The 21,680-nt window shown below is 66.7% G+C and overlaps 9 protein-coding genes across 9 annotated transcripts in view; 3 read left to right on the forward strand and 6 right to left on the reverse strand.

The window, feature by feature from the left end:
• Positions 1-2,260, reverse strand: part of EMIHUDRAFT_243177 (hypothetical protein) — a gene marked incomplete at both ends in the record, with an annotated part of 4,303 nt that extends 2,043 nt beyond the window's left edge. Inside the window, 3 exons of the mRNA XM_005771546.1 lie at positions 207-313; positions 1,253-1,489; positions 1,712-2,260. Of these exons, the coding sequence (XP_005771603.1) occupies positions 207-313; positions 1,253-1,489; positions 1,712-2,260 (893 nt within the window). The remainder of the gene's footprint in view (positions 1-206; positions 314-1,252; positions 1,490-1,711) is intronic.
• A 109-nt stretch (positions 2,261-2,369) lies between these two features.
• On the reverse strand, positions 2,370-3,244 carry EMIHUDRAFT_444988 (hypothetical protein). Its single transcript, XM_005771547.1, has one exon. The coding sequence runs from the start codon at positions 2,950-2,952 to the stop codon at positions 2,482-2,484; it is 471 nt and encodes a 156-aa protein (XP_005771604.1). The 5' UTR covers positions 2,953-3,244; the 3' UTR covers positions 2,370-2,481.
• A 2,759-nt stretch (positions 3,245-6,003) lies between these two features.
• On the forward strand, positions 6,004-6,774 carry EMIHUDRAFT_444990 (hypothetical protein). Its single transcript, XM_005771548.1, has 2 exons — positions 6,004-6,080; positions 6,221-6,774. The coding sequence occupies exons 1-2, from the start codon at positions 6,024-6,026 to the stop codon at positions 6,572-6,574; spliced, it is 411 nt and encodes a 136-aa protein (XP_005771605.1). The 5' UTR covers positions 6,004-6,023; the 3' UTR covers positions 6,575-6,774.
• A 208-nt stretch (positions 6,775-6,982) lies between these two features.
• EMIHUDRAFT_470138 (hypothetical protein) lies at positions 6,983-7,478 on the forward strand (the record flags this gene model as incomplete). The annotated part of the gene is made up of 2 exons (XM_005771549.1): positions 6,983-7,051; positions 7,125-7,478. Exons 1-2 carry the CDS (start codon positions 6,995-6,997, stop codon positions 7,476-7,478), a joined length of 411 nt encoding a protein of 136 aa, XP_005771606.1. The 5' UTR covers positions 6,983-6,994.
• A 64-nt stretch (positions 7,479-7,542) lies between these two features.
• On the reverse strand, positions 7,543-9,432 carry EMIHUDRAFT_444991 (hypothetical protein). The gene is made up of 5 exons (XM_005771550.1): positions 9,105-9,432; positions 8,905-8,948; positions 8,741-8,777; positions 8,510-8,561; positions 7,543-8,383 (listed from the first exon to the last, which is right to left on the reverse strand). The coding sequence occupies exons 1-5, from the start codon at positions 9,402-9,404 to the stop codon at positions 8,094-8,096; spliced, it is 723 nt and encodes a 240-aa protein (XP_005771607.1). The 5' UTR covers positions 9,405-9,432; the 3' UTR covers positions 7,543-8,093.
• A 1,145-nt stretch (positions 9,433-10,577) lies between these two features.
• EMIHUDRAFT_118114 (hypothetical protein) lies at positions 10,578-13,552 on the reverse strand (the record flags this gene model as incomplete). The annotated part of the gene is made up of 5 exons (XM_005771551.1): positions 10,578-10,637; positions 11,358-11,535; positions 11,881-11,969; positions 12,182-12,577; positions 13,391-13,552. 5 exons carry the CDS (start codon positions 13,550-13,552, stop codon positions 10,578-10,580), a joined length of 885 nt encoding a protein of 294 aa, XP_005771608.1.
• Positions 13,553-15,574: 2,022 nt separating this feature from the next.
• On the forward strand, positions 15,575-16,044 carry EMIHUDRAFT_243182 (hypothetical protein; the record flags this gene model as incomplete). Its single annotated transcript, XM_005771552.1, has 2 exons — positions 15,575-15,601; positions 15,751-16,044. The coding sequence occupies 2 exons, from the start codon at positions 15,575-15,577 to the stop codon at positions 16,042-16,044; spliced, it is 321 nt and encodes a 106-aa protein (XP_005771609.1).
• Positions 16,045-16,191: 147 nt separating this feature from the next.
• EMIHUDRAFT_243183 (hypothetical protein) lies at positions 16,192-16,630 on the reverse strand (the record flags this gene model as incomplete). Its single annotated transcript, XM_005771553.1, has 2 exons — positions 16,192-16,364; positions 16,594-16,630. The coding sequence occupies 2 exons, from the start codon at positions 16,628-16,630 to the stop codon at positions 16,192-16,194; spliced, it is 210 nt and encodes a 69-aa protein (XP_005771610.1).
• A 4,432-nt stretch (positions 16,631-21,062) lies between these two features.
• EMIHUDRAFT_243186 (hypothetical protein) lies at positions 21,063-21,482 on the reverse strand (the record flags this gene model as incomplete). The annotated part of the gene is made up of 1 exon (XM_005771554.1): positions 21,063-21,482. The coding sequence occupies one exon, from the start codon at positions 21,480-21,482 to the stop codon at positions 21,063-21,065; it is 420 nt and encodes a 139-aa protein (XP_005771611.1).
• Positions 21,483-21,680: the final 198 nt, after the last annotated feature.

Consider the following 21,680-nt stretch of genomic DNA (forward strand, 5'->3'; position numbering starts at 1 on the left):
CGCGAGCGAGATGGAGCTGGTTGCTGCTGCTCGCGCCGCCTCGTGCCTCTGCGCAGCGGGGGAGGAAGGGGAGCGGTGGCGGTGCCAACGAGACCTGTGCAGGCGGCGCGGGGGGGCGGCCGGTCTGGGGCGGCTTGTCTGGTGCGGCGGCCTGCAGCAGCAGCAAAGCGGACGCGGTGTTGGCGTGAAGCTTGGTGAGGAGGGACTTTGGCGCGCGCAGCCGCAAGATGCGCGCGAACTCGGCGGTGGCAGCGTCGCCCTTTGCGTCTGCGACGCCAACCTCGTAGTGGAAGGCATACGGCTGCGGCGGAACCTGCGCGGGGCATCCGAGAAGGTTCCGAGAAGGTTCCGAGAAGGCCCCGAGAAGGTTCCGAGCGGAGCAGCTCGGCTGCCCCTCGGCTGCCCCTCGGCTGCCCCTCGGCTGCCCCTCGGCTGCACCCCGGCTGCATCTCGGCTGCCCCTCGGCTGCCCCTCGGCTGCCCCTCGGCTGCCCCTCGGCTGCCCCTCGGCTGCACCCCGGCTGCATCTCGGCTGCACCTCGGCTGCACCTCGGCTGCCCCTCGGCTGCCCCTCGGCTGCCCCTCGGCTGCCCCTCGGCTGCACCCCGGCTGCATCTCGGCTGCCCCTCGGCTGCCCCTCGGCTGCCCCTCGGCTGCCCCTCGGCTGCCCCTCGGCTGCCCCTCGGCTGCCCCTCGGCTGCCCCTCGGGCTGCCCCTCGGCTGCCCCTCGGCTGCCCCTCGGGCTGCACCTCGGGCTGCATCTCGGCGTGCATCCCGGCATCTAGGGAACACCTTGCGCAAGTGACCCGGCTTCGGGCCGCAGCCGAGAGCGGCGAGCGCTTGTTCGTATGCCGCGAGCGCCGCCTCCGGGGTGAGGCGGGTGGTGGTGAGGGCGTGTGAGATTGAGCAGAGGAGGAGGAGGAGGGAGAGGGAGGGAGAGGGAGGGGAGGGAGGGAGAGGGAGGGAGAGGGAGGGAGAGGGAGGGAGAGGGAGGGAGAGGGAGGGAGAGGGAGGGAGAGGGAGGGAGAGGGAGGGAGAGGGAGTGGGGAGGGGGCGGGGGGGGAGAAGTGTGCGAGACGAGGAGAAGGGTACAGGGCGAGAGGAGAGGGGGGAGGGGCGAGAGGTAGAGGTGCCTGGAGGTACAGCCAAGCGTGGAGCCAGAGCGGTCGCAAGGGAGAGAGATAGCGCGCAGTTGGCAGTGGGTGGGTGGGCAGTGGAGGGGTGAGGTGAGAGGGAGCAGAGCAGCTGGGCACCTCGCCATCTCCATCGCGAAAGGCCTCGTTGCCGCGCTCCTTGCCCTCCTCCGCCTCGGCAAGCCTCGCCACCGCCGCTCGCTCAAAGCAGCCCTTTGCGCCGCCCACAAGACCGCGAGCAAACAAGGCGACGCCGTCGGCGATCTGCGCGGCAGCGCCGCCGCCGCTGCCGCCCGTGCCCGCCGCAGCCTCGTCTCCCGCCTCGCCTGGCGGCGGCGGCGCGATCTCCGCCCGCACCTCGCAGGCGAGATGCGGCGTCTCGCCGGCACAGTCACCTCCTCCGCCTCCTCCGCCTCCCCCGCCTCCTCCGCCTCCTCCGCCTCCTCCGCCTCCTCCGCCCCCCCCGCCTCCTCCGCCTCCTCCGCCTCCTCCGCCAGCGGCCGCTGGGGCACTCGCAGCGAGACCGACCCCTTCAGCCACGCCGACCTCTCCCGCCCCTCTCTCTCCCGTGTGCCGCACGATGGCCGCCTCGACCCCTTCAGCCGGCCGACCCGCCAGCCGCTCCCGCAAGGCTGCCTCGAAGCTGCCGCCGCCGAGGCCCGCTCTCCCGGCCGCCTCGCCTCTCTCGCCGAGCGGAGACTCGACAAGCAGGAGCTGGCGGCCGCCAGGCACGAGTGGTCGGGCGGCGTCGAACCAAGCGCCGCCGGGCGCCGCGTTCCACCAGCGGCGGATGGCGACGAATGCGCACCCGCGCGGCCCATCAGCGAGCTCGTACACGACGAAGCCCTTGACGAGCGTTGCGTCGCTCGAGGCAGCGAGCTGCGCCGCGCGCTGGAAGCTGCTCGCCGGCTCGCGCTCGCCGCTGGCGTCGACGGCGACGGCGCGGCAGCGCACACCGCGGAGCGTGCCGTTGACCAGCGCCCGGAGCGGCTTGCTCGTGCTGAAGACGCGAGGCCAGTCGCTGGGGAAGCAGAGCTGCGCGGAGGCGCCCGAGGTGACGAGCTCGACGGCCGCCTCGTCGCTCGCCAGGACGTCCGCTGCTGTCAGCCACTCGGGCGAGAGCACCATGTAGAGCGACCAGACCGTTTTGAGTAAAAGTCGAGCCGCCGGTGGCATCTCTTTCCACCCAAGAAGCCCGTTTGGAGGGATGGGCGGCAGTGTGCGGGCGGTGAGTGCTAGTCCTCTCATCAATTTAGAACGAAACGCCCCTCCCTCCCTTCTTCCCTCTACTAGCTGAGGGGCTCGCTAAACGCTCGCCGAGCTCCATGCTGTGCAACACCACCTCCTCACTAATCGTCAGGGGCGCGGAGAGCGCAGGGTGCACTGCGGTGAGGCTGCGCAGCGGGGGCTCGCCCCCTGCACCGCGCTTTCAGCGGCGTACTATAGGGGAGAGGGCGGTCGGTGGCGGCGGCGGCGAGGCGCGAGGCGGTGGCGGCGGTGGCGCGGGCGGCGGGATGACAGGGGAGGCGGCGGGATTGACAGGGGAGGCGGCGGCCACGAGCGGAGCGGCGCGAGAAGGGGGGGGGGCGGCGGCGAGGCGCCGGTGAGCGAGGCGCCCGCGCCATCAGAGGGACGCGCCGCTGCGAGATGGAGGGCGGCGGTGACGGAGGCGAGGCGCGAGGCGGCGGCGGCGGCGGCGGCGGCGGCGGCGGCGGGTCTCGGTGAGCGGCGGCGGGAGGAGGAGCAGCGGCGGTGGGAGGAGGAGCAGCGGCGGCGCTCGCTCGCTGTTGACGGGAGCGCTTTTGAGCCTGGGATCCCATGCCGCTGCGACCGGCGTGCCCGGGAACGGAGATCGCGCGCGCGCCGCCACTCACGACGCGCGCGCGATCTTCGCGGAGTCGGGTCCCCAGAGGGAAGCGGTCTTCTCGGCCGACGTCCAGCGGCGCGCAAGGAAGCAGGCGCAGCGGAGGCGGCCTAGCACCGGCTCGGCGCCGGGCGGTTGCGCTGCCCGCGAGCCGCGTCCTGAGCCTCGGCAGCGCGCTGCGCGGCGCGGCGCTCGCGCTGCTTCTGTGCCGAGAGCGGCATGATTCGCTGAAGCTCCAGACTCCTCGGGTATCACGAGTTCTGGGGGTCACGATTTGCGCAGGTTGTGGGGAAATTGGCGTAAGCGTCTGAAAGCAGTCTTGGGTGGTCCACTAGAAATGCGCCAGATTTTTCTTTTTTTGAGAGCTTCGTTGTACACCCAATGGTCCCCTGCGAGCGGTCCTTCGTTGCAGTCGCACACACGCACACGCCACGCCGCACCGCGCGCCCGCCCACTGCCCCGCCCAGGCGGGAAAGAGGTGAGGAGATGGGACAGCAAAGGAGGAGCCACAAACACGTATGGGAGGGTTCAGTTGTGCGCCACGCTGCCCGGCGTTTCTCACTTTCCGGGACAGCCCGAGGGCCCAACTTGAGAATCGTGCTTTTTGGGTTGGGTTGGGTTGTTGGGTTGGGTTGGGTTGTTCCGCGTGAGGTTGGGTCGTCGGCGCGAAGGGTGAGGTCTCGACCGCCGCCGCTCACGCCAGCGGACGGCCACTGCCGGTGTTTTTGGCTTCGCCACCGTTCAAGGCGTGCGCCATGCGCTCGCCGGCATCGAGCGAGCAACGTGATCGACCGAGCGGCTTGCTGTGTGGTCGCCTTCTTGTGGCTCTCGTCGAGAGCGTTTTGCGTCCCGGCGGGTGGGAGAATGTGTGTCGTTGATGTGTCACTGTGTGCGTCACATCGATGTGGATAACAAGCACGGTCGATCCGTCAAAGCGATACACTCGTTCCTATCACGCTGGAAGGCTTGCACGGAGCTCTGTGCCGGCACACAGAAGAGCCGTGCGGCAAGAAGAGCTCGATGGGGAGCGAGAACTGCCAGAGGTGCTCACCCAGGTTTCGGAAGTCCGCCTTGATGCGGTCAGTCCCCCCCAGGTTTGACCGCGCAGCTCGCAAGACTCGTCGAACACTCGTAGCCTTTCTGCGCCTCTGACTCTGCAAGCTATGCGGGAAGAGCAGTTTATTCGCAATATATCGACGAGTTCGAGAGAGCCACAGGCTTTCGCTCGGGAGGGATTGAGTGCGTCGCGACGGACTTCAGGCTACACCTGAAAATCTGACGGTTCTCGCTCCCCATCGAGCTCTTCTTGCCGCACGGCTCTTCTGTGTGCCGGCACAGAGCTCCGTGCAAGCCTTCCAGCGTGATAGGAACGAGTGTATCGCTTTGACGGATCGACCGTGCTTGTTATCCACATCGATGTGACGCACACAGTGACACTTCAGACGACACACATTCTCCCACCCGCCGGGACGCAAAACGCTCTCGACGAGAGCCACAAGAAGGCGACCACACAGCAAGCCGCTCGGTCGATCACGTTGCTCGCTCGATGCCGGCGAGCGCATGGCGCACGCCTTGGACGGTGGCGAAGCCAAAAACACCGGCAGTGGCCGTCCGCTGGCGTGAGCGGCGGCGGTCGAGACCTCACCCTTCGCGCCGACTGAGGGAGGGTGTAGAGGATGTAGAGTGTAGAGCGCTGTAGAGCTGTAGAGATGTAGAGTGCTGGAGAGCGCTGTAGAGCTGTAGAGCTCTACATCCGCCGCGTGACGAGGCGCCTGCGTTGTAGAGCGATGTAGAGGCGCTCTACAACGTGAAATCTCTACAACAAACTCTACATCATAAGCGGCGAACGAGGCACGGTCGCTCTCCGACATGAGGCGCGTTGCACTTGCCAGTGCTGCCCTGGCCTTCTGTCTGCCCGCCCAATGGGTGGCAGGTGCCTCTGCTGCTATGGCATGCCTCACGGCTGCGACTGGCCGGCGCCTCGGCGCGTCAGCTCGGCTCGGCGTAGCGATAGTGGCCAGCGCAACTCGCCTGGACTCAACGCTCAGCCAGGAGCTCCCGCACGCGCTGGCGCGAGTCATGGCGCATGCAACGCGTCTGAATGCTCGCCTCGCCTCGCGCAAATGCGACCGTCCTCGCAGCCGACAGTCCACCGCCTGCTAAAGAAGCACAGCGACGAATGCGGCACCGGCGACACATGGCAGGCTGGTCATGACGCAGTTATAGGGTGTTGTGTGCCGTCAGAGGGACTCTCTGTGTGTCAGGGATAGTCAGGGCTGTCCATCAGAGCTTCACTAAGCTCGGAGACACCCCATTAGCGCGGCTCGACCTCTTTGAGTCACTGCCTTCCCGGCGGTTTGGCTGTAGAGCCTCTACAACAAACTCTACAACAAAATCGCGCTCTACATCGCTCTACAACGCAGGCGCCTCGTCACGCGGCGGATGTAGAGCTCTACAGCTCTACAGCGCTCTCCAGCACTCTACATCTCTACAGCTCTACAGCGCTCTACACTCTACATCCTCTACACCCTCCCTCAGCGCGCCGACGACCCAACCTCACGCGGAACAACCCAACCCAACCACAACCCAACCCAACACGAAACAACCCAACTCAAAGCACGATTCTCAAGTTGGGCCCTCAGCCCCGCCCTTTCGAGGCAGGAAAGTGAGTAAGTGACGGCTACCCCCTACGCCCTGTTGCTTCTACCCCGACGCCGACCGCCCATTCCCCCCTCCTCGTTCCCCCCTCGAATTCTCCGGACCCCGACAAGCCGCCTGACGTCGGGCCTCTGCCCCGCACGCCCCCGCCCCTTCACTCCCTTTGCTGCCACTCATAAAATCGTTGGGTCGCTTCAGTTCACGTGGGCCGACCCTCCGATTTTATGAGAAGAGAACAAAGGGAGTGTCCGATGGCGAACCGCAGCGAGAAATGAAATAAATAAAACTGTGAACGAGAGCGACAATTCGGTATCACGGGAGGGAGGGGGGAGAAGTTGTGAGAAGAGACTTCGCACCCCCCATCTCGCGATGCTTTCGATCCTCTCGCAGTCCGTCGCGCTGAACGCGCCGCTCCGCCCGACGCCGGTCCGCGCACCCGCTCGGCCGCCGCCGCCGCCGCGCGCGCCTCTCCTCGCCTCGCCTGCTGCGCCGCCCCGAGTGTCGCAGCCGCCACTCCGCCGCAACTGCATCGTCACCTCGTCTCGTCTCGTCTCGGCGCGGTGCAGGTGCAGCGCGCGGTGTCGCCGCAGATGGCGGACATCTCGGCCTTCGGCGACATCTGGGGCATCGAGGCCAAGGAGGCCGTCTTCAACGCGTGGGACCCGGAGAAGCCGCGGGACTACTCCAACTTCAACCCGTTCGAGCGCAACCTTGATGGTGCCATGTCGGACATGAACGGCTGCTTCCCGGGCGAGTCGCGCGGCTACAAGCCGCCCAACCGCCCCGACGCCAGCTGGGCCATCATGCAGGAGGAGGCCAAGAAGATGGAGGTGATCAAGAAGGACCCGAAGTACGGCCTCTCCGGCAAGCCGGGCTGCTACTCGCTCAAGTGGCAGGAGAACCTGGGCGCCCCGCCCTAGAGGCCCGCGCAGAGGGCCCTCTCGCTCGCTCGCTCGCTCCTCCTCTCTAGGTAGCACGCTCATGTACATCTCTCCCCCTTGGCCTCGCGCCGACGAGCCCGGGACCAGCCCGGGACACTGCCTGTCGTTTGCTTGGAGCGCACTGCTTGCCCGTCTTGGTTCTCAAGATTTTCGTGTTCGGAAACAAATTCTCTTTGCTCTTCACACTTCTGAAACAGGGGTCAGGGCAGCTGGTTGGGAGACTCTTCTGGTCTACCGCTGTGGTGGTGCCCGCGCGAGAGGCCGAGGCAAGGACGCTGCAGGTGATGCCCGTTTCAGGCGTGGGGTGGGTGGGGGGTGTGGCAAAGTGGCGAAGCAACGTTTTTCTTCTGACAGTCTGAGCTTCGCCAAGCATCTCCGACACCATAAATCTCGGCCAAAATGCTCTCCCTCGTGTCGCAGTCGCTCTCGCTCAACGCGCCGCTCCGCCCGACGCCGGTCCGCGCAGCCCACGCCACACGCCGCACGCCGCACCTGGACCACGCTTAACCTCCTCGGCGCGGTCTCGCAGGTGCAGCGCGCGGTGTCGCCGCAGATGGCGGACATCTCGGCCTTCGGCGACATCTGGGGCATCGAGGCCAAGGAGGCCGTCTTCAACGCGTGGGACCCGGAGAAGCCGCGGGACTACTCCAACTTCAACCCGTTCGAGCGCAACCTTGATGGTGCCATGTCGGACATGAACGGCTGCTTCCCGGGCGAGTCGCGCGGCTACAAGCCGCCCAACCGCCCCGACGCCAGCTGGGCCATCATGCAGGAGGAGGCCAAGAAGATGGAGGTGATCAAGAAGGACCCGAAGTACGGCCTCTCCGGCAAGCCGGGCTGCTACTCGCTCAAGTGGCAGGAGAACCTGGGCGCCCCGCCCTAGAGGCCCGCGCAGAGGGCCCGTAATAGCCGCTGCATGCTCCAGAACTGAGCTCTTCTCCCAGCGTGTGGGTGCTATTCGTTTAAAAGAGCTTGGACAACCTTATGGGGCGGAGTGAGCGACTCTCTCCGCGTGCGAGCAGCAGCGCCCGCGGGCCAGCTCAGCCATCGCGCATCAGAGAGAGCGCAGTGTGCGCACGCGCGCGGAGAGAGCGTGAAACAAGAGCCGAAAAGCAGAGAGCTGCAGTGCAAACGGTGTCGCGCCCCGCAGCGGGTACGACACACCTCGAGTTCACGCGATGCGGGCGGAGGGTGCGGATTGGCGTGTGCGTCCACCCCTCTTCCTCCTCTCCGCGGTGCGTGCGTGGGCAACGTTGCCACCGGCTGCGGGCCCAGAAGACAACAAGACAAGCAGAGCTCGACGGCGGCGGGCAACGACGGCGAAGGGGCCGGCGCGGCGGGTCGCCGGTCGAACCAGCCGTGCGCCGGCCGCGTCGCGCGAGACGGCGCCCAGACGAGCGGCAGAGGCGAGGCGACGGGCCGCCGCCCTGCCCCTCCGCCGCCCTGCCCCTCGGCCGCCCTGCCCTTCCGCCGCCCTGCTCCCCCCCCCCCCCCCTTCTCACACCCGGGCACCCGACGCGGCGGGCGGCGGCGGCAGCGATGTGGCGCGGCCGTGCGAGGGCGCGCAGAAGCCCACCGCCAGCAGAGGCGTCGCCATCACAGCGGGCAAGACGCGATGCGGCGGCGGCAGCAGAAGCGGCGGCAGCGGAGGCGGAGGTGCACCGCTGGTGAGGGCGGCGGCGGCGGCGGCGGCGGTGGCGGCGGCGCCTCGCTGCCCGCGCGACTGGGGCGCGGCGGCGCGGGGCGGCGGCGGTCGCGCCGCAGAGGCTGAGGCGGCGGCTGCCGAGCCTGTGAGTGGGTGGGTGGGTGAGTGGGTAGGGGGGGGAGCGGCGTGGTGGAGGCGTGAGGCCCGAGGGCAGGGGAGGCAGGGAGGGCAGGGAGGGAGCAGAGGAGGGAGGGTCCGAGGCATGATGCCTTCGGCCGAGGCTGCGGCGTTCGAGGCGGCTAGGCGCGACCGCGCGCCCGCCTGTCGGTGCAGAGCGCGGTGAAGGAGGGGGGGGGGGGGGATTAGTGGCTGACCGGAGTGGCGGCTTTGAACGACGGTGCGACACAGGAGTGGCGGGCAGGGGCGCGGGCGGGGCGCGGGCGGGGTCTCGGCGTAGCGCGGCGTGGCGGCGGCGAAGTGGCTAGCGGCAGGCGGCGCGCCTTTCGCTCGAGGTTCCGAAGCAGGACTGAGGACTCCCTGTTGCGGGGAAGGGGGGAGGGGGGGGCATCGGGTCGGCAGAGAGCGGCGCCGGCCGGGGGCTGCGAAGGCTCGGACTCGTCGGGCCCTGGGGCGAAGCCGCGTGGCGGCGGGCAGGAGAGCGCACCACTTGTCAAACCAGCAGCGGTGGCAGGCGCTGCTCTTCCCGATCTGCGAGGGCGGCGGCGAGCTCTTGCACGCGCTTGGGCCGGATGGTCCACCCGTTCGCGAAATCTCGGCTGGGGCGCACTCCGCCCGCGGTGTGGGGGCCTGTGGGTGGGCCGCTTGGGGGGGGGGAGGGGCAGGTGGGATATGTGCTCGGTTCACCTGAGCGCCACACATGTCGCAGGACCGCGCTCTTGCTCTTGAGGGCGCGCTGGCGCTGGGCTGCGCCGCGGGCCCCGGCTCGCGACATTCCGGCCTCAGGACCGCATTGCTGGGCGAGCGCTGGATGCACTGCCGCGTCGAGCGCGCCCAAGTCAGGAACGGCTGAAACGAACCTGTCTGCAGCATGAGCAGCGACGGCTGCTCGAAGAGCTCGCGCTGCCGGATACCGACGACGGCAGCAGCCGCCCTGCGGATTCGCTCCGCCTCCGCGCTGGTCGTCGGCTTGCTGCTCGTCGGCATTGAGAGCGCGGGCACGCCTTATTTCGGCCCCATCATCCTTCCCCACCCTTGCCCCGCGTGGGCCCTGCACCGATTTTGTGCTGCTGACACTCGCCCGCCGTCGCGCGCGCGCGGTTACTGTGTTTGACGTCCTCTCCACGAGCGATTCAGGCCGCATAGCCGCCGCGCCTCTGCGAGGTCTAGCGGTCTCGGGCACCGTACCCATCGGTTACTCGATCGTGTTCGACGATGTCGTCGAACACAAGTGGAGAATGGCCGTAGCTCCTCGCCACGAGCGATTGAGAAGATGTACCAAGTATCGATTCCGTATAGAATTGCGAGGCGCACACGCTGGTGCAGGCGGTGAGTCGTCGATCCGACTCGTTCCGCCGTGAAGTCGCCGTGAAGGTTAGGCAAACAGGGCCATTTTTGCCACATTTGCCCTCGCGCGCGATCTTCTCGCGTCGGCAAGCGCGCGGGCCAGGATGGGCGAGCCGGTCCCGCCACGCTGGACGGGCCAGCGGCTGGCACGCGCCGGCCACCCCGGCGGCGCGGCGGCCTCATCGCGCTCGTCGTCTGCGAGGCCACCGCTCGGCGTCGCCGCGTCCGACGGCGATGGCGCTTGGCTGTGAGGTGGGACGGCAGCATGGTGCGCGCGGGCGTGGGGGTGGTGCGGGATGCGCGTGCCAGCAAGCCTAGTTTCACCTCTACCCACCCCGCAGGCGCGCCGACGTGCTGCCCAAGCGCGTTTGGAGGCAGCAGCAGCTCCTCGCGAGGCGCCTTCGGAGGGGTGCCACACCCCTTTCCCAGCCGCGCGCGAGTTGAGCTCCGATTTGCGCTCTTTTTTGCACACGCCCGACGCTAGTAGGTGAGGATCGACCATCCTCCGCTAGCAGGGCTTCGTCGGGCGCGTCTTCGTCGAGCGGTGGTGCATCTCCCATGCTCCCACCCGCGCCCTCCTCGCAGCGTGCCCGCGGCCGACACCGACGCCCTCACGTGCTCACCCTAGTCGTAGGTGCGGTTTTTTTGCGTGCCCCCCGTCGGTCCGGGGCACTGGGCGATGGCTGGGCTTGTCGCCGGGCGAGCTGGCCCCTCAGCCGGCCGCGGAGCGGAGGTGCGAAATCGAGGCGGCGCGGCACCTGCGCGCAGCCTGTCCGGCCGGCGCGCGCATGGTTCCGTAGCCCGTCTAGTGCCTCACTGACCGACTCCAGCGCCACGGTGTACGTGGCCGGTGTGGTACTGGGGCTGGGCAGCCTTGGGGCCGGCGGAGACCGCCGTCTAGCGGTCGCACTAGTCTCTTTTCGTTGTTCGACCTGTTTGTTCGACGGTTGTTCGACCATACTTTGAGCCTTAATTATTAATTCGGGTTTGGGTCTCTGAAGTCGATACTAGCGTCTGTAACTTGCCACAAGCACGCTTTACAAAAGTCGTGCTGAGCGGGACTCGCAGAACCGCCGTCCGCGCGCGCTGTGAACAGCGCCATGGTCGAACGTTGCTGCTGTTCGACGACGTCGAACACGTAGCGAAAGAGAGACCGCCATACTACTCAAAAGTAATCAAAAGTACAATGTACTACCACAAAGCACCACTAGCGATTTCGCGCGGAGGGCGTAGTGAAGCGCTGGGGCGCTCACTGTGTGTTATTCGGGTGGGGATCCATCAGTGGTAACCGGCTTTTGTATATATTCTGTCCGTCTCGCTCAGGACAACACACAACTTGATTCACAACAGCCCTCTCCCTCCTCCACCACTCACCCGGCGGCGGCGGCGAGAGAGAATGGGTCGGCGCGGGGGCGGGCGCGGGGCAGGCGAGAGCGCCCCGTCGCTGCCCCTCTCTCTGCCATCACGCTGCAGAGGCGTGGGCGTTTGCATTCACTTCCGCCTTGCCCTCTTCCGTTGGCAGGTCGATCCAGCAGTAGGTGAGCTCGATGCTCTCGCTCGCCCTCCTGCCCTCCGCCTACTCGCACATCGAACGCGACGTCTGAGCCGAGGCGCTTCGCCCGCCCCCGTCTCGCGGGCGCCCTCTCGCATCGCCGCCTCCTCCGGTGCCGCCGCGGGACAGATGAAGACGGCGTTCGCTGCCGCAGAGCCGAGGGCGTTAACGGACGCCGCCAAGCGCAGCGCGTCCGCCGCGACGTCCGCCATCAGAGGCCTGACGGGCGAGGCAGCGGCGTGCGAGGGGGCTGAGAGAGGGAAAAGGCACACAAGGGCTCGGAGAGAGGGCCGCGGCGCGATGGAGGCTTGAGCTCGCCTGCTCGCGGGCTGCAGCTGCAAGCAGCTCCGGATGAGGTCCGCGAAAGCCGCGCGGTCCGGGAGGAGGCTGGTAGCGGGGTGGAGGTCATCGAGGCTGCTGCCCGCCTCGTACTCGTCCACGTCGCGAGGGTGCCTGGCAGGGAAGAGGAGCGGAGGTCGCTCTCTGACGGCAGCAGAAGCCGGGGGACGTCCGACCTCAGCAGTGCCTCTCGGCTATGCGCGTCGCCTCTGGTGCATGAGGGACCAGAGCAGCATCCCGTACGAGTAGACGTCGCACTGCTCGTTGTAGGCGGACCGCTGGACCAGCGAGGAGGAGGAGCGCACCTCGGGCGCCTGCTGAGAGGAGCCGCAGGTGTGAAGAGGCGCTCGGCGGGGGTGGAGGGGGGCGAGGGTGCGGTGGCCATGAAGTATCGGGTTCCGATGCCGGCCGTGTGGCCTGACGAGGGAGGCGAGGCCGAGGGGGCGGCGGCGGTGGAGGCGGAGGAGGAGGGCGAGGCCCGGGACGAGGTCTTGTCGATGAGCGCCGCGATGCCGAAGTCGGCCACCTTGGCGTGCGCCGACCCGTCGAGGAGCACGTTGGAGGGCTTGATGTCGCGGTGCATGACGTTGTTGCGGTGGAGGAAGCCGATGCCGGCCGCAACCTCGCTGGCGATGCGGCCGGCGAGGCAGGCGGGGAGGGGCTGCGGCTGCTCGAGGAGCGAGGCGAGGGTGGACGGCAGGAGCTCGAGGAGCAGCGCGCTCGAGCCGTCGGGCAGCAGAGTGTGGCCGTAGAGGGCGCAGACCGACGGGTGGCGGAGCCGCGAGAGGAAGCTCGCCTCTTTGCGCAGCGCGTGGTTCTTGCGCAGATGTCGCGGCACCTTGACCGCCACCGGCACGCCGACCCACCGGCCAGAGTAGACTGCCGCCTGGCCTCCCTGGCCAATCAGCCGGTCGATGGTCACCTGCGGGCAGGGTCATCGGTTCAGATCCAGCCGAGATCCAGCCGAGATCCAGCCGAGATCCAGCGGCAGGGCGGGTGCGGACACCTCGCTGGCCGATATCTCGGCGTGGGGGGCGGCGGAGGCGGCGGAGGCGGCGGAGGCGGCGGAGGCGGAGGGGGCGTCAACAGGAAGGCCGGTCGTGCCTGGCGAAGCCTGCAGCGCATTTTCGGTGTACTCGCTGCTCGTGTCGATGCTCTGGCACCGGCGCAGGTAGCCGGCTCGGCCTCGGAGAGCAGCCCGCCGGCGGCGAAGCTTGACGCAACAGAGAAAGAGTGCTACGACGCCGACGGCGGCCGGCACGACGATGGCCGCCACCGGAATGCCCGGAGGCGGGGCGGCGGGCGGCGGGTAAGCCTTCGCCGCCGTCTTCGAAGGCTCCTTCCAGTCTGCTGTCTTCTCCCGAGCCTGCTCCACCGCCTCAGCAGTAACCCGAGCCCGCTCTTCCGAGCTCAACTTCACAAATTCTTCTTCGGACATCTGCTCCTTCGTCTTCTCAGCCGCGACCCCAGCCTCCGCCGTCTTCGAAGGCTTCTTCCAGTCTGCTGTCTTCTCCCGAGCCTGCTCCACCGCCTCAGCAGTAACCCGAGCCCGCTCTTCCGAGCTCAACTTCACAAATTCTTCTTCGGACATCTGCTCCTTCGTCTTCTCAGCCGCGACCCCAGCCTCCGCCGCGTCGAGCGCCTTCCGCCTCTCCTCCCGCGCCGCCACCGCCTCCGCGCCCTCCCGCCGGAGCGACGACGCCTTGAGAGTGCGTCGGGCCGCCGCCGCCCTGACCTGGCCCAGGGACATGCCGTACTCGGCCTCTTGGAGAGGGCGATCTGTGTATGCGATGATGGTTGTCGTCTCGGACATCTTGAAAGTATCTGCCGTGAGGGTGTAGAGGCCCGTCGCCGCAAAGTCGCGTGAAATGAAGAGGAAAAACATCGTGAACTTCATAGCTTGTGAAAACCTGCGAGGCAGCAGGTCAGTAGGGTGTCCGAGTACAGGAATCGCGGCGCACGTGCCGAGATCTCAGATCATCGCGTCACGAGACGAGTAAAGTGCCTAAGCAGCGGAGGTGTGCCGAGGGGGACCGGGAGGCGGTAAGTCGTCGTCGCCCGGCGCTGCTTGCAGCACCATGGCGAGGGCGCTAAGAGGTTCCTCTTTTCCGCCCCCCCCCGCAAGGCGCGCGATACACACTCTACCCGAGTACACAGGCCGGTTCGAATACCAGGGAAGTTCGTCTGAACTGCGAACGAACCGGAATATTTATTTTTTGGCTCTGCAGGCCTGTATAGTCCCTGGTTGCCTACTAGAGGCCTAGTACGCCTGGACGCCTCGGGGAGCCCCCGTCTCACCCATTCTACTCGCCAGTCAGCACGCACGGCGCCCAGGCACCACAGGGCGGCTCTGCTCACAGCGCCTTCAATGGAGTACATGCGCAAAAACCACGCCAAGTACGCGAAGGCGTGAGCAAGGAGGCGTCGAGGCTGAGCGGGTCCGCCCCCCCCCTCCCCCTTTTCAATGGTCCGCGGCGGGCGGCGGCGCACCGGGGTAGTCGCGCCCGCAGTCCGCTAGATTGCAGACTGTCGCGGACCGTCAGAATTGTGCTAGTGCCGCCTGTGTACGTGTATATGGGCACCTGAGATTGAGGGCCAGACCGCGTCCGCACGCGGCACGTGGCGCAGTTGCGCGAGTTCGTTCGTTCAGCGCGGCTCGTGGCTGAACTGCACGCCGAACGAACGAACTTTGCGATGATTTTCTTTTTCCTAAGTTCGAACGGAGTTCACGAACACGTTCGTCCGTCTTCGCAGTTCGCGCCTTCCACAGCCGTGGCGGTCCGTTCACTTTCGAGATTCGGGCTGGGCCCCGCCGGCTGCGTTCGTTCGAGTTCGGAGTTCACGAAATCCGCGCGAACTCGAAAGGCTCAGGCCCAGTGAGGTAGTGCGCCAGACTAACCCAATGTCAGAGAGATCCTGCTGAACAAGCTCCTCTTGTAGCTCGATCGGTCACAACCGCCACCACCGACGACATCTCCGCGGAGATGATGGAGAGGGGGGACGACACCGCCCGATCTACCCTCCGAGGTCCCTCGGCGGCGTGCACCTCGATCCTGGACCGTGTTTGTTATGACCCCCCCCCATGAGCACACCAGCGAGGGAGGGTGAGACGATCGAGGGGTCCCGTACCATGCGGAATCGACCCTATCCAGTGCTCAAGTGCTCAACTGATCTCGATCTCGAGATCGGGAAGTGCCAACAACGTTCCCTGTAGTCATTTGTCGCCAAGCCTACTGGTAGGTCTCGTGCCCCCTCTCAAGCCCTCTTCTTACCTGCCTCCATTTTGCCCTTTTGATCGCGAGCGACTGTCCAGAGTCTGCCGCATGCGGCACGAGGAAGAAGACGAGGAGGTCTCGGGCATTACCGGATCAATGGCTCGTGCCCTTCCTTTCGCCCTACCTTTGAGCGACAGTCCGCATAACGCAAGCGGCTGTGGCGAGATCCAGAGCTCGCAGTCGATTCTGTCGCAGTGGCGCAGATCGACACGTCCCATCAACCGCCCCAGCGGTATGGGGCATGGAGTCGACGCCGCCGAAGCTGCCGCCTTCACCACCGCCGCCTCCACCGCCGCCGCCTCCAACGCCTCTGCCTCCACCACTGCCAATGCCGCCGACGCCGCCCCGCGCCCGCAAGGACGATCGACCCTCTTCCGCATCGACAACAGCGGCATCGCGCGGGTGGACGAGGGGAGGGAGCCCAGCTGCCTTTACCGCCTCAGGTGCAGAGAGCTCCGGAGCCCACCCCGCCGCTCGCCCAGCATGCCACGCGCCTCTGACTGCATGCGCCGCCGGTACGGCCAGGCGGGCCGTTTTTCGGGGAGAAGACGAGCAGTCGCTCACGCTGCTCACCGTGCGGCGGGCGCCCGGGGGAGACGAGGCTTGCCCTGCCTCTCCCAGCAACGCCCCCCGACATAGTCGCGATGCTTCCTAGTGGCCTGTCTCAGAACGTGGAGATGCGGGGGGATTCAGTGTCGCGGCCTCCTCGAGCCCTGGCGAGTGATGAGCTGGCGAGGAGGCCGCGACACGGACACGAAGATGCTGAGCCTGGCCCTCGCCCCTAGTTTGCAGAGAAAAACCCCGCCCCCCGGAGCCGCAGGTGCCGCTGGGCCAGCTGCTGTGCACGCGAATACCGCCGCCCTTGCTACCCGACGAGCCGCTGACGACTCCCGTGTACGTGCGCGCCGAGGGCTCGCTCGCGCCCGAGTCCGCCGCCGCACTCGATGCTATCTTCGCGCGGCTCGCGGTCCTCGCCCAGAGGAAGCGAGACGGCCCCAACGGGCTGAGCGCCCGCGACACCGAATTGGCCAGGGCCGAGAGCATTTTTGTCGCCCCGACCCCAGAGGCTGAGCAGCAGCAGAGGCGTTCGTGCAACCCTAGCCTCCCTCCATAGCATTTTTGTCGCCCCGACCCCAGAGGCTGAGCAGCTGAGGGGTGGCCCGTCTACCGTCTACCGGTAGACTGGGGTAGACTGGGGTAGACGGTAGACCGTTTGGTAGACGAGTCTACCGGTAGACCGTGATGAACCTACGACCCCAGTCTACCGGTAGACTTGGTAGACCGCGGTAGACTCGTCTACCCCTTTTTCAGCCGCCGAACGGTAGACCGCCGCCGCCGGACGGTAGACCGCCTCGGGCCGTTTGAATATGCAGCCTCCAGTTCTCCACTCTGGCGCCACTTTGGCAGACGAGCGCCGGCAGATGCCCTCGCGGCCTGCCGGCGAACGTCCGTCCGGCGAGAACGCGCGCCATAATGGACGTGTGGCTGTCTGGCGAAAACTCGCTCTCGAGAGCCGCGAGAGGGCGGCGCTCTGCAGTGAGCGGTTCCGCCCGATGAGTGTGTAAAGACGTTCATTTGATCTCATAAAAGACACGGAGCGCGCCTCGCACGGAAATGGCATGAGGTGAAGCTCACAGCGACCGCGCTCAACAGCCTCTCTCACCGGCAGATTTCGCCCGCGCGGCAGACCGCACTTTCATCGCGCGTTCTCGCCGGACGGACGTTCGCCGGCAGGCCGCGAGGGCATCTGCCGGCGCTCGTCTGCCAAAGTGGCGCCAGAGTGGAGAACTGGAGGCTGCATATTCAAACGGCCCGAGGCGGTCTACCGTCCGGCGGCGCGGTCTACCTCATGTATCGGAGTTATGGTCCTGATACGACCTGTGAACGTGAAGAGAGTGGTACCAGCACTGTCGATCGTTACGGCACGCAAGGAGGGCCTCCCGGACGTATGATCCTAGCCCAATAAGTTCCACGGAGCAGATTTGGATTTTTGACAGAATTAATGCACTGCCCCCGCACGATACTAACTATCGTAGTTTTGGTCCCGGTGCCCTTCACGGCACCACACCGCCGCTTGAAGGCCCGAGATTAGCCTAGCAGTGAGTGGGCATCGCCTGCCGGTCGGCTGGGCACGAGCCAAGCACTTGGGTGGCCGTCGACCGAGTCCGAGCGGCGCCTGAGGTGGGTGCCACGGCGTCTGCACGAAGGCGTGGCGGGGTGAGGAGCCAGGAGTGGTGAACACCTCCCCGTCGGGCGCGCGGCGCGCCGGATGGTCCGCCGAGGCCGCCGCCGCCCCGACGGCGGCGATGAGGGCGGCGGGGTCGACCCAGCCGGCGTTTGTCGGCTCCACCTACAGAGAAGCAGCCTCTGTGGGTCGACGATACTAACTCGGTAGTAACGCGGAGCGGTGCTGTGCGGCGCCGAGTCGTGCGCGAGGCGACCTCCTGAGGCTACCTGAGCTGGCAATGGATGCCACCAGGACGCACGGCTAGCAGGAGCCAGTCAGGCATGCCCTGCTGTGGAGCAGAGCCAGCTGGCGCACCGGCGATACTAACTCAGCGCGCCGCGAGAGGCGAATCTGGGCGACTTTGGAGGCGCAGTTCTCGAGCTTGCCGTCGACGATTGATGTCGGGTAAATTGTCACTGCCGTCCGGGAAGGTCTTCTCTCAACAGGCCGAGCGCCGTGGCCTGGCTCGGCTCGCCGCGGGCGCCACGAATTTATCAGGACCAAAACTCACGAGACCTCGATACTAACAAAAACTACGATACATGAGGTACCAAGTCTACCGGTAGACTGCAGTCGTAGGTTCATTGGTAGACTGCGGTAGACTCGTCTACGAAACGGTCTACCGTCTACCCGGTCTACCGGTAGACGGTAGACGGGCCACCCCTCAGCTGAGCAGCAGCAGAGGCGTTCGTGCAACCCTAGCCTCCCTCCATAGCATTTTTGTCGCCCCGACCCTAGAGGCTGAGCAGCAGCAGAGGCGTTCGTGCAACCCTAGCCTCCCTCCATAGCATTTTTGTCGCCCCGACCCCAGAGGCTGAGCAGCAGCAGAGGCGTTCGTGCAACCCTAGCCTCATAGCATTTTTGTCGCCCCGACCCCAGAGGCTGAGCAGCAGCAGAGGCGTTCGTGCAACCCTAGCGCATTTTTGTCGCCCCGACCCCAGAGGCTGAGGTAAGGTACGGGGTGTGGAGGGTGAGTTGACCAGGGGTTGTGCGCCGGGCCCTCCTGCTCGGCTCCAGCGAGTAGACAAGTGTTACCATCAACAGAGATGTAGAGTAGATGGAATTTTGGATGGATCTGACCTCGGGGCCGATGTGACCAAGCGCTGGTAGCGTGGCTTTACCTCACACGGTCTCACAGTGTGCCGGCAGTCGCCGAGCAGTGTCGCTCACACAAGCCGCAGCACAAGTGACTGAGGGCCAGTGAGGGCGAGCCCATCGCTGTGAGTGTGACAGCTCTGTGGCAGCCGCACAGTAGGCTATGCCAACTGTGCAGGGCGTGTGAGCAGCAGAGGAGCTGCCCTCCAGGCTTCTGTCGCAAAGAGCTGCATGCCACCGAAGCGCGAAGGCGCTGTCGAGGTTCACCGAGCGCGGCGCAGGTTGAGGGACCACCGTCACCGACGAGTGCGTTGGACTTTTCACTCCGGACAAAGACGGCGACACGCACACGAGCTGCGGCCGTGCCGCCGTCTTAGCGGCGAGGCGCGGGACTGTCTGTGGCGAGGTGGGTCGCGTCCCTCGATTTCCGTCAACTCAGCCTCCACACCCTCTAAGGTAAACGTCTCGACATACACTTACACACATCACACTCATGACTCATGACTCAATTCACAAACACAATTGTGGTGGGGCAAGGGGGGGGCGACCCTCGCATCTCCACAGAGACACAGCAGACTCCACGCCCCGGGGACACGGGCAGACAACAAAACACAACACGGGCAGGAGCTCCTATCCTCGTCGTCACCGCAGCGAGCGGGCTCGCGCGGAGTATTGCGCCCGATAGCGAGTACGCGGCAGCATGCATGATGGGGCGGGTGACCCCCAAAACGAACAGACAGCTGGCGGAGAACCTGCGGTGACACCTGTGGTGCCGCGACCCGTCACGTGCCAGCATCGCCTTGAGCCATGCTCCCTCTGGCAACGCCTTCGCGCCAAACACGCCGTGACGTGGAGGCATGTGAAGGGGCATAGCGACAACAAATGGAACGACTATGTAGACGAGCTAGCTGCTCGTGGCAGGCGGGGTGACAGAGGCTCGAACACGGCCGAGTGGGCGGACGACACCATCCCGACGGACGCTCCCGGCGAGGGGAGCGACACGGAAGGACCCGCCCCCGCCCCTTGCGCCTTGGGGCGGGGGCCCCCACCCCCCCCGGGGGGGCCGTTGGGCCCTCTCCGGGGGGCAGCCCCTCCGGGGAGGCCGGCTTTCCCCGTGCCGGTTCTCCCCAACCAACCCCGCCGGCAGCGCGAGCTGCCGGCCATATTGAGCGGTTCATCCGCGTCGCGCACTCGTCCCAACCGGGGGCCGCAGACTCGTTCTGCGCGCCAACGGCTGGTGACGCTGTGTTGCCCTTGAGCTAGTCCTTCCCCGGTCGCCTAGGCTAGCCTCTGCGCTGTCTGGCGAACCGCCTGTATGCCATGCGCGCGGACCACGCTTGCGTGGATACGTGGCAGGCAGGCTGACCCGTGTGCGGGGTAACCCGCGCACGGGGAAGCTTCACGGGTTCGAGTCGTCAAAAGCGTTTCTGATTCCGTGTGCCACGCAGGTGCCGTCTACTCTCCTGACTGTGCTGGGCTTCCGGATCTCCTACGCGACCTGGGACGCGACCTGCAGCTACGACTACATCGTCGTCAACGGCAAGAAGTACTGCGGCACCTCGGGTCCTGACGGCGTCGCCTCCGACGGCACCATCATCTGGACATCCCAGCCAAACTCGTACCGCGAGACTGGCTGGCATCCCAGCCAAACTCGTACCGCGAGACTGGCTGGCACATCTGCTGGGAGACCCGCCCGCCCCAGGCCCCGCCGCTGCCGCCGTCCCCGCCGTCGCCCCCCCCTCCCTCCCGCCCGCCGCCGCCTCCGCGGCCGCCTCCGCCTCCGTCGCCGTCCCCGCCGCCGGCGCCCCCCCGCCGCCGTACCCCGTACCCTCCCCGCCAGCCGGGCGGCGTCCAACTTGTGGGAGATGGCTGCGTCTTCACCAACGGCGGCTCGTGCGCCTCCAGCCTCAACTTCCCAAACGCGTACGGCTCGGGCGAGAATTGCACGCTGACGAATGTGCCAGCCACGCCGCTGAGCGTGTTGGGATTCCGACTGTCCTATACCTGGTCCGACCCACCCTACGACGACTGCATCTACGACTACCTCGTCGTCAACGGCAAGAAGTACTGCGGCACCTCGGGTCCTGACGGCGTCGCCTCCGACGGCACCATCATCTGGACAGCCAAGTCAGACTCGTGGTGCGCGAATGAGGGGAGCTGCGAAGGCTGGCAACTCTGCTGGGAGTGCCCACCGTGCACCGAGTCTGCTCGCCAGGTTCTCTTTGCGCCGTATGTTGCGCCGGCCGCACATGCGACCGCTGCTGCGTTCGACGAATGCTGCTTCGACTAGTAATAAGATGCACAGTGGTGGCCTACTTCGGCTTACGTAGACCTCCACTCTAGTATTGCGACAGCCCGTTGGAGGTAGGCCGCTCGTCTAGCCCATCTGGGTGAACAACGCACCCATTGAAGGTATTTTCTTCTATCAATAACAGCACCGCAGCGATGCATGCCCGAAAACGAACAACGCACCCCAGGCGACAGCTCCGGCCTGACTCGAGGTCTGCCTGACCCCTGCCACGCCAGCTCTGCGGGAGGTGGGGCGGCTGGGGGGTGCGTTCCGGCCCGGCCCGTAAGCCGTATAAGTAATGCGTAAAGCCGTATAGTGGGGCCCCCCCCCGGGGGGGGCCCCCCCCCAGGGACCCCCAGGGGTAAAGTGGGGCAAATTTTAGGGAAGCAATCAACGGGATGGAATACATTAGGCCCCCCCCCCCCCCCCCACACCGTTTTACGAGTGCGCATCCTCTCGTCGCACGTGGCGCGCCGAGCCAACAGCGACTCTACACATCTAGCGATGCGTCCCGCACGCCTCACTCGTAGTCGTCGAGGTTGCAGTCGTCGCCAAAGACCATCTCGTCCTCGCTGTCGTCGTTGTCCTCCGGGAAGGCGCCCTTTGAGCGGAGGAAGGCGAAGGCGGCGGCCATCGCCGTGTCCTTGTCCTTGAGCGGGAACTTGCCGGCGTCCGCGTCGGCCTTAGCGATGGCGCTCGCGGCGAGGCCGCCGTCGGGCGACTCGGCGGCGGCCGGCGGGGAGACAACCTCGCCCTGGACGGCGCCACAGACGTGCGCGAGCCACTCAGCAGCCGACACCTTCTCCGCGAGCGCCTCCGGCACGTACGCGACCATCGCGAGCTGCTGCACGCCCGCCGAGAAGACCATCTTGCCCACGCGGCCGCTGCAGCCCTTGCGGTCCTCCGCGTCCGGGTCGGGCTCGGCGTTCATCGCCGTCATGCTCGCCTCGAGCAAGCCCACGTCGCCTGCGGGGAAAGGTTCACCTTGGTGCGGAGCGGCCCCCCGCAGAGAGAGAGGCACCTCTGCATCCACTGCGTGCGCGTCCAGCGCGGGAGAGGTACACGGAGGGCGTGCGTCGGTGGGGGGCGGGGCGGGACGGGTCGGAGCGGGTCGTGGCGGCCCGGGACGAGGCGTCGC

The sequence above is a fragment of the Emiliania huxleyi genome (assembly GCF_000372725.1).
Source record: "Emiliania huxleyi CCMP1516 unplaced genomic scaffold EMIHUscaffold_380, whole genome shotgun sequence".
NCBI lineage: Eukaryota > Haptophyta > Isochrysidales > Noelaerhabdaceae > Emiliania > Emiliania huxleyi.